The sequence below is a fragment of the Hemitrygon akajei genome, chromosome 30 (assembly GCF_048418815.1).
Source record: "Hemitrygon akajei chromosome 30, sHemAka1.3, whole genome shotgun sequence".
NCBI classification, from domain to species: domain Eukaryota; kingdom Metazoa; phylum Chordata; class Chondrichthyes; order Myliobatiformes; family Dasyatidae; genus Hemitrygon; species Hemitrygon akajei.
This window is the reverse complement of record NC_133153.1, coordinates 32,047,404-32,057,798: the sequence shown is the minus strand read 5'-3', so window position 1 is coordinate 32,057,798 and position 10,395 is coordinate 32,047,404. Positions and strand designations below refer to the sequence as shown.

General features: G+C 45.1%; 1 protein-coding gene across 1 annotated transcript in view; it reads right to left on the bottom strand.

Moving 5' to 3' along the window:
* Positions 1-328: 328 nt before the first annotated feature.
* Positions 329-10,395, bottom strand: part of LOC140718595 (hyaluronan and proteoglycan link protein 3-like) — a 30,084-nt gene continuing 20,017 nt past the window's right edge. The window contains exons 3-5 of the mRNA XM_073032555.1: positions 9,784-10,149; positions 8,182-8,484; positions 329-6,229 (exon numbers count right to left, since the gene is read on the bottom strand). Of these exons, the coding sequence (XP_072888656.1) occupies positions 5,943-6,229; positions 8,182-8,484; positions 9,784-10,149 (956 nt within the window). The 3' untranslated portion in view covers positions 329-5,942. The remainder of the gene's footprint in view (positions 6,230-8,181; positions 8,485-9,783; positions 10,150-10,395) is intronic.

Sequence of the window (10,395 nt, the reverse complement as noted above, 5' to 3'; positions counted from 1 at the left end):
CACTGAAACAAGCCCTTTGGCCCATCTAATCTGTGCTGAACTATTAATCTGCCTAGCCCCAACAACCTGCACCCGAAACATAGCCCTCCATACTACTCCAGGTATTGGTCTAAAGTTGAGACCATGAGCAGGAAGTATGTGTGTTGACAGAAGTTACCTAAATTTTTAGAAAGCATTATGATGTAGAAATATTTTATTTCAGTCGGCTTAAAATCAACCCTAAAACCAGTGTTGTTATCAGCATATTCTCTCAAAGCTGGTTTTCATGTTTATACAATGAAGACAAGTCTTCTCATTGAAAGGGCAGATAGTGAAAGAGTCAACAATGTATATAGATATGTTTTTTTAATATAAAATAAAAGCAACATCTTAATACAACATTATGCAGTAACCATGAGATAACAGGAAAGTGAAGAGTAACTATGGATCTATATGAAGAACATCATTACCATGACCAAGATGGTCTCACAATGATGAATTCTGGTGTTTGACTTCACCCACTTCAACTTCCGTGCAGACACCAGGTATTGGAAAGATCCCTGATCAGCCAATATATTGTGAATTTAAGATTACAATCCATATCTTCCACTGAGTGTACGGCATCACCTTTATTTCACCTTTGTGTGTGGATCTCCTTGACAACCAGCTAAAGATTAGCTTGGTCTCCACCTATGCACTGGTGGTGCCTGCAGGTGAGTAGGTTTATAGGCCGTCAGTTACGTACGAGAGAAGCCGCCAGCCGGTTTGTGCTAATGCATCTGAAGACATCTCGGGAGGATTTTTTTGCCACACGTGTCTCTATTTACATTCAGTCCAAGTGAATTTCAGTAGCTTTTCAATATACAAATAGGATTTGATCACCAGACATTTCCTATTTCTTGGTTTCAATTAGAAAAAAAGGCTTCTGAAACAAGATTTTTTTCCATTTGTAGGAACGGATGTTCTTTGTACATTCCATTAAATCACAGCAACCATTGATTTTCCATAATTAAAAGCAGTGTGTAAATGCACATTGTTAAGAACTTTGCATTCTGCTTTTCTCCATTGCCACCACTCAACAAACAGTGCTATCACCATAGCACTGCTCTGGACTCCAAGGTCTATAGCCTCCTTGCTAAAGATCTCTGTCTAGTTACCTCTCTCCTTCCCTTTATAATATGTTTTAAAACCTAATTCTTTTACCAAGTATTTGACTCTCTGTTGTAATAATCTTCTTATGAGGCTCATTGTTGACCTTTGTTTCACAGTGTTCCCTCTTGGAAAGCTTGGATGTATGTTACGCATTAAAGGCATTATACAAATACAAACATTTTCCCCTGGGAACTGAAAAGAAATCAGGAATTGTATTCCCGAGAATTTCAAAAGTAAACATATGCACTGCAGTGCATAATTATAGTATATTCATTGTAATTTTTAATTTGCATTAAGGACAGTAAACCACCATTTCTGAGAATGATATATTCCAATGCAGTAAGCTTATTGGACAGAGGAACAGCACCATGCCTCCCTCTGAAACAAGAAATTACTACCCCTTAACCATCAAGCTCTTGAACAAAAGAAGATAACTACACTCACAATTGAGATGTTCCCACAATCAATTATCTCACTTTAAGGACTCTATCTCATTATTTCATGTTATTTACTTACATTTGCATTTGCACAGTTTGTTGTCTTCAGTGCTCTTGCTCTTTCATTGATCCTGTTTACAGTTACTAGTCTATAGATTTGGTGAGTATGACACAAGGAAAAAGAATCTCGGGGCTACATGTGGTGACATGTATGTATTCTTGATAATCAATCTTACTTTGAACTTTGAAGCCAAAAGGCTAAAAGAGCATTTGACACTATGTAAAGTACTACTTGGCATGCTTGTAGAAAGCACAGTCTTGTGGATAACAGGCAGCACCCATCAGAGGAGTTGGGGCACTTCGGTGTAATGAACAGCAGGGGTGTAGAAAGGAACAGCCATCTTCTAGACCATTCAGAGTCCGTGCTCTCTAACGTAGGGAACTTATTACCCTAACATTACCTGTTCATCTACTGTAGGAAATTAAACCGGGAGCATTAAAAATAACAACAGAAGTGGAGAGCTCTTTCCCTTTAGAGTAATTACTTTTTATTTTAAACAGACACAGTTCTTGGAGATTCCACCGAACCTGTGCTGTAACAGTAGATCTCTGTGTCACAGCGGAGAAGGGTTGCAGCTTTAGAATTCCCTATGAGATTAATTTCAGCGGTGTGGCATTACTGAATAAATACCACAAGGCAGCTTGAAATATTTAGTACAAATGTACGTTCAAACCCACGTTTACACAAATACAGTATGCACAGCCTCAGTTGGCAGATCATTGTACAGAGATGCACTGTTTCCAAAAGTGATGTTTCCCCACTCTGTGCTGAGATAGTTCACACCAGTCCCCACTCTGCACTGGGATAGCTCGCTCACTCCTGCTCTCGTGCTGTGCTGGGACAGTTCATCTCTGCTCCCCTCTCTGTGCTGGGGGCAGTTCACTCCAGTTCCCATTCTGTACTGGGGTTACTCACCCCTATTCTTGTTCTGTATGCTGGGATATTTCACCCTGCTCCCCCATTTGGCCTGAACGGTTCACCTCTGCTCTCCACTGTATACTGGGACATTTCACCCTGGTCCCCACAGCAAACAGGGACAGTTCACCCTGTTCCCCACTCTATACTAGGACAATTTCAGCTGGCTCCCCACGCTGTCTTGGGATGATTCATCCTTTCCCCCATTGGTGTCAGCATTATCAGGTTGAGATTTTGGCGAGTGTTGGGATTCCTTCTCTCTGCCATTTCTTGACTCTTTTGGAAGATACCTGTGTGTCCGAGCATCGGGTCAGAAGACAGAAATAATATTGTACTCTTCAATAGCATTACAGCATGGTGGTTGACTAGAGCATCTAAATAGATTTGAGATATAATATAGTCTGCTTTGAACTAATAAAATGTAATAAAATATCTATAAAAATTGGTAAAAAATTTAATACCCCACCTTCTTCCCTCCCTCTCCAGCCCATCCCCATTCCCACCCTCACAAGCCCCATGTTGCAGTCCCTCTGAATATCTAGTCATTACACTGCTTTACTTCCTGGATAACAGGCCAATGGAAGCCATTGGTTTCTCAGATGGTCAAATTGCTCGCTCTCTAAAGGTGAAATCACACAAATTGCCCTGGGAAAGCATTGAATGTAAACTGGTCCTGGAGTCCCACACCTGGAGCATGGAGGGAACGTTGGTTCCTCAAGGCTCATGGAGCAGATGTGCCTGAAGGGTCCAGGCTTGATGACCAGTCAAGCAAGGAAGAGTCCAAGAGTTTCACCATCAGCTTTGTTGCTCCTGATCTCGGAGAATCGGCCAGCGATGAACAATGATCATTGGACATATCAGCTCTTGGAGCTGACTGAGTGAGACAAAGAGCCTGTTTCTATGCTGCAAGAATCTCTAACTCAAACAGATCTGGGATATCAGAGAAGGTTATAATCTTTTTTTTTAAATTGGATGAGGGGAGGATTTGGTTCCATGGTACCCCTTCCTGTGGTTAAATAGCCGAAACTCATTTTCTACCTCATACATGAAAGTGATCTCTTAATAGTGTACCAAAGAAATGTCTAATCAAATCAGAGCTGAGGCCTTCAGGATATAAAGGGCAAAACACTAGAAGAAATATTCAACTGGCTCTGTTATGTCCTTCCTGATTTGGTTTGTTGGTTTATTTCTCATAACGAGATCTCGCTGCTTACTTGTAAGTTCACAGCTGTTGTTGATTACCTATTGCCATGTTGTTAAACAATTAACCTTCGTCATCAGGTCAGCCATTTTATATCATTTGTACATTTCATTTGGTCACCAGTAGTTAGAAGCACTGTGTTAGAAGTCAAAGGAATTTAAATCAATATTTGAATCTACATTTCGTGAGAACACTGTAAAGAACTGGCTTTTTACTCAGCTCCTTGCATACTGTAACGTGATGGAGAACAATAAAATGGCCTTCAGGCTACTACTACACCAAGACTGGAGCTTACTGGCCTGTCTAGCTTAAGAAAGCAGGGAAACTCTTGAGCGAGGCCAGGAAAGGCTCCATCCACACTAAACTGGGCTCTTCTGAACCTAGGATTCACCAGATTTGGTTGCTTTAGGCTGATCAATGAGAGTGAACCAGGTGTACGACGACTTCCAATAGGCCAGAGATAGACCAACTCAGAAATGATTGAACATATGACCAGGATAAACGCACACACACATAGCGAGTACGCCTGTGCATCTGCATGCATCTGCTCTATTTGTTAAGTTCCTCTCTACGTCTCTGGACACTCCCTTGTTGACTTTGCGGCATACTACAGCTGGGGCACTGATCCCGGTTGAGCATGGTGGAACGTGCGGCAATTAAGTACAATGGTTTAAGGTTGGGAAATCATCTGAATGTGATCCAGTGTTCCCTTGCTAGGGGGATTAGAAATACCTTCTGTGTATCTAACGCCCAACAAGTTATCTATCATAACATTGATCATCTGTGAAATGTTCATATTGAACCCTCAATGTGCCTTCGCATTGAGGCTTGAGTATACAAATTGATTTTAAGGCCTAATTTAGACATACAATGCCTGGGCCTAGTTGTCTGGATGCAAAATTTGCAGTCAAAACCTGGACTGCAACCTTGCAGAACTGTGTATTAAGTACATTTAGTTCACAAATATGCAGGTCACGGTTTGCGTCCTAAGATACAGCCCAGATCTTTGATTTGCTTGATGTATTCACTCTCGCTCAAGTACCTGCCAATTCTGAGGCCAACAATCCGACACAGTACCTCAGCAGTAGGGTCATTCCCCCTGAATAACTTGTCTGATCACTGGGATTACTGTTGTAGCAGGAAGCACTGAATCTATCCAGGATCTTAGCTGAAGACACAACGGCAGCTGAACTAACAGGGAATTAAAAATGGATAGCGAAACAAAAGTAGGAAAGGAATTCTGAAAGCAGTGAGCTGAGGATTGGAGTAAGGGAATAGCTGAAACATTTTGGGTCATATATACATTAACTGACAGTGTAGTGTCTTGAGATCCCAGCCTTCAGTATTAAATGCTTTATTACTGCTTCTTTTTAATAGCCTCTCAAAACTCAGAGACAGCACAGACAATTATGAGGACGTTCAGACTGATTAGAAAAAAGGGAATGCAAAATGGTGCAGCTTGTGGAACCACTGCCTCACAGCCCCAGTGACCTGGGTCTTATCCTGACCTCCAGTGCTGACCGTGCGGAGCTTGCACGTTCTCCCTGCAATCTGCGCGGGTTGCCTCTGTGTACACCCACACCCTGAAGATATAGGGTAGATCAGCTGGCCACTGCAAATTGCTCGTGGAGTATGGGTGAGTAGTAGAACCGGGGAGAGAGAGATCGAGGTTAATGTGGTGAGAATAAAGATGGGAGCAGAATAAACGACTGGTTAAGGGCAGCACAGTAGCATAGCGGTCAACGTAACATGATACAGCGCCAGCAACCCAGGTTCAATTCCTGCCACAGTCTGTAAGGAGTATGTAAGCTCTCCTCCTGGCTGCCTGGGTTTCCTCCAGGTGCTCCGGTTTCCTCCCACATCCCAAGGATATACAGGATAGCAGATATATTGGTGTTTTGGTGTAATTGGCTAGCATGGGGCAGCGGGCCAGAAGGGCCTGTTACCGTGCTGTATCTCTAAATAAAAAATTTAAAAATTAACTCTTGGCTTGGACAAAAATGGGATGGAATGAACAGCCTCTTTCTGTGCTACGTAACTCTTTCTCAAATGGATCTGGGATAGTATCAGGGAAGGTTATATTTTAATATATTTTTTAAAATAACTTGATTTCACCTTTAAAGACGAGCACTAACACTGGCTCAATAAACAATACGGAAGGTTCTCCTGCGATCAACACAGCCTCTGCCCTTGCCGCTTAGGTCATTTTAAAGCAGAAAACCCCGAACTTCCCGCTCTCCTTATTGGGAAAGCCGAAGGTACGAACCCCAGGCTCAGGAGGGCCGCACTTGGGCCGGGGGTAGTTGATGGGGTAACGGACACTGCCGTCGGCCACCCAGCCAGCCTCGCAGCGGTCGAACTTGAGGAACTTCCAGGCAGCGTAGAGCTGGCCCACCTTGGCCATCTCGCCCCCGTCGTCCTGGCAGGCCTTGACGGCTTCGTCAAAATTGAACTTCAGTGGGCGACGCATGAAGTAGAGTTTACCTAGACCGAGACACGAGGAAAGCTATGAATGGAACTTGAGTTAGTACAGGTGCCAAGCAGTCTGACCAAACGTGTGCAAGGAAAACCCGTGTCCATTTAATAACCTGATCCACAAATCAAAAACAAAGCAACAAACAATCAATGGAAGAACTCAGTGAGTGAGGCAGCATCTGCGGGAGGAAAGGAACTGTTGATGTTTTGGGTCAAAATATCAGTTTCAACCCAAAATGTTGACAGTTCCTCTGCTCCCACGGATGCAGAGTTCCTCCGGCAGATTGTTTGCTAGTCAAGGTTCCAGCAACTGCAGTCTCCTGAGTCTTCAGTGAAAACCAAAGAGCTGTAGATGCTGGAAATCTGAGATAAAAACCGAGATTGCTGGAAGCACTCAGCAGGGCAGTGAGCATCTGAGGAAATAGAAACTGAACTTTTAAGGTCTGCAATTCTTTGTCAGAACAACGAACTGAAATGTTAACTGTTCCTCTTTCTGCAGACTGGTTGAGTGTTTCCATTCTTTTCTGTTTCTACTTCCGTAACTTGCCCAGTTTCTTTGGAGGTTTAGCTTGTCACCAAACTCTCTAATGAACTTATACAGATGTAACCTTGAAACTGGTTGCTTTATGGTCTGGTAGGGCAATTTGAATGAGCAGGAATGTAGAAGCTGCTGAGAGTAGTGTTGGCGCCCCAGTATGTCAAGGGGACATCCTTCTCCACCACTGATGTTATCTACATGAAGCATTGCCTTAAGAAGGCAACATTTATCATCAAAGATCCCCACCATCTGCACTATGCCATCTTCTCACAAGCACCAGGGGGCAGGAGGTACAAGAGCCTGAGGTCTCACACCACCGGGTTCAAGTACAGCTACTTCCCTTCAAACCTCACTTCTTGAATCAACCAGCAAAACCCTAATGAAGGGTTGCCCTCCTGATGAAGGGTTTCGGCCCGAAATGTCGTCACTACCTCCTCCCATAGATGCTGTCTGGCCTGCTGAGTTCTGCCAGCATTTTGTGTTTTATGTAAAACCCTAATCACTACAGTTTTGCGACATTGTGACCATTTAGATCAGGTTGCATAAAAACAGACTTTGTTTTTTTATGTTCTATTTGTGTTCTGTCTACAAAAAAGATGTATAGTTTATGTTTTGCTTGTGACTGTTACCTATCTAATGCTATGTGACTCTGATGTTAGTTTTTCATTGCGCCTGTGCATTGGACAATAAATTTGACAAAAGAAGACTTGCATTTATATTGCTGATCTCAGGAGCCCTGAAACGCAACCCCACGAGGTCCTACTCTGCCTCAGCTCGGGACTACAGATTCACCAGCATCTCCAAACCCCGTCGGTGCTCAGCGGAGGAACACCTCAGCCCAGACTACATTAAGACCACCGGAAGAAGCATAAGACTTCTGCACAAAGGAGGAATAATGAAATAGTGCCCCTGAGTTCATGGACCATTCAGAAACCTGTTCACTAGGGTAAGAAGCTGTTCCTAATTTGTTGAACGTGGGCCTTCAGCCACCTCCTCCATGATAGTTGCAACAAGAAGGGGTAGGAACATTAGCTATTTTTAAAGTGTACATGGATAGGAAAGGTTTAGAGCAGGGGTTCCCAACCTGGGGTCCGTGGACCCCTTGCTTAATAGTATTGGTCCATTGCATAAGAAGACTTTGAGAACCCCTGATTTAGAGGGATATGGGCCGAACTTGGGCACAGGGGCCAGCTTAGATGGAATCTTGCTTGGCAATGGGGCCGAAAGACCTGTTTCTCTGTTGTATGATTCTCACGTCTTTCCATCCCGGGAAAATCAATCTACTTCATGCCCGCTCTGCAAGATCAGGAGCGGTCCACTCTCCCCCCGTGACCCCACTCAACCCCAAGATCCGAAGGCATTGCCTACATCCCCACACACACACACACACTACAAGCTCTGCTCAGCCCCCAAGTTCGCCCACCTTTCAAAGTCGAAGCAAAGCAGAAGACATCGAAGCGGTGCAGGTTCTTGTGGCGCAGCCCGTAGTTCCGGAGCCCGGCCGAGCTCCCCTCACCGCCACAGGGCCCTCGAGGCACCGTGATGGGGTATTGGACCGACCCGTCCATCAGCCAGCCGGCATTGCACCAGTCTAGGCCCTCCTCCCACGCCTGGAACAACTGCTCGAAAGAGGCGATCATGGCATCTTGCTGCTCACAGGCTAGCTTGGCGTTGTGGAAGTTCAGCTGGTACCTGCCATGGCGCGGCTGGTAAGGGAAGACCACACCTGAAAGGCAAAGTCCAAGCAGCTGTAAGTCTCATGGAAACAGCACAAAGGATTGGCTCTGCAGGAGGCCATTCATTTCATCATGTCTACCACCTTTGCCAGTACTCAATGGAGTTTAGAAGAATGAGGGCAGATCTTAATGAAACCTATGAAAGGCGAACACGAGGAAATCTGCAGATGCTGGAAATTCAAGCAACACACACAAAAAATGCTGGTGAATGCAGCAGGCCAGGCAGTCGATGTTTCAGGCGGAGACCCTTCATCAGGACTAACTGAAAGAAGAGATAGTAAGAGATTTGAAAGTGGGGGGGAGGGGGAGATCCGAAATGATAGGAGAAGACAGGAGGGGGAGGAATGGAGCTAAGAGCTGGAAAGTTGATTGACAAAAGGGATACGAGGCTGGAGAAGGGAGAGGATCATGGGATGGGAGGCGTAGGGAGAAAGAAAGGGGTAGGGGAGCCCAGAGGATGGGCAAGGAATTATAGTGAGAGGGACAGAGGGAGAAAAAAGAGAGAGAAAAAAAAGGGAAAAACATAACAATAATAAATAAATAAATCAGGGATGGGGTACGAAGGGGAGGAGGGGCATTAACAGAAGTTAGAGAAGTCAATGTTCATGCCATCAGATTGGAGGCTGATATTGAAGGGCATAGATAGAGTGGACATGGAGAAATAGGACCAGAGGGCACGGCCTCAAAATAAAAGTATGTCTCATTAGAACAGAGCTGAGGAGGAATTTCTTTAGCCCAGGGGTTTCCAACCTGGGGTCCACAGACCCCTTACTAATGGTGTTGGTCCATGGCATAAAAAAGGTCGTGAACCCCTGCTTTGGCCAGAGGTTGTTGAATATGTGGAATTCATTGCCACAGACAGCTATGGAGGCCAAGTCACTGGGTACATTGGAGGTGGAGGTTTGATTAGTCCAAGGTCACAGAGAGAAGGCAGGATAATAGCATTGAGAGGGATAATAAATTGGTCATAATGGAATGACCTTGAAGGCTCGATGGGCTGAATGGCCTCATTCTGCTCCTGTGTCTTATGGTCTTAAATCAACTCTGAAACCAATTCACTACCTCCTGGAGGAACTCAGAGGGTTGAGCAACATCTGTGAAGGGAAAAGCTTGCTGGTCCTGTCGCAGGGTCTCAACATGTAATAATGACCATCCCTTTGCCTAAACAAGTGCCGCTTGACCTGCTGAGTTCCTCCACCAGTTTACTTTCTGAGAGTCTGTTCCCCCAACTGCTCCGACAGGGTGGCCGTGAGGCACACTCCACTCCACCCATTAGCACTACCGATTACCTCGTAACTCCAGCTCAACGATGCTGCTCTCGTCCTCCAGGCCATCAATCACCTCACACTTGTACATCCCATAGTCCTCCAGCCGCACGTCCGTGATGACCAGCGACACCTCCCGCTCATCCAGCTGCTGCAGGTAGACCCTCCCCTTGAACTCCCCGAAACTTCGGTGCCGGAGCCCGATGGCCACGATCACGTCGCACTCCTTGGAAAAATCCATGTTGAGTTTGGACCATTTCACCCTGACCTTGCGGCTGCTGTTCACCGGTGGCTCGTAGCGATAGCGACAGCTCAGTGTTACGTTCTCCCCTCGGTAGGCAAAGAGCCGGTCTCGCTGGGTCTCAATGTGCAGCTTGATGCCATTGTAATCTAGGAAACAAATCGGTTTACTATTGCCACGTTTGCCAAGCTACAGCGGAAAGCTGTTGTTTTGCATGAAAGACTGTTCTACACCTCCTGTATATAATCAAGTGGCCACTGAGTGTATGTCCATGGTCTTCTGCTGCTGTAGCCCAACCACTTCAAGGTTCAATATGTGCATTCAGAGATGCTCTTCAGCACAGTACTGTTGTAAAGTGCTTTCATTTTAGTTACTGTTGCCTTCTGCCTTCCTGT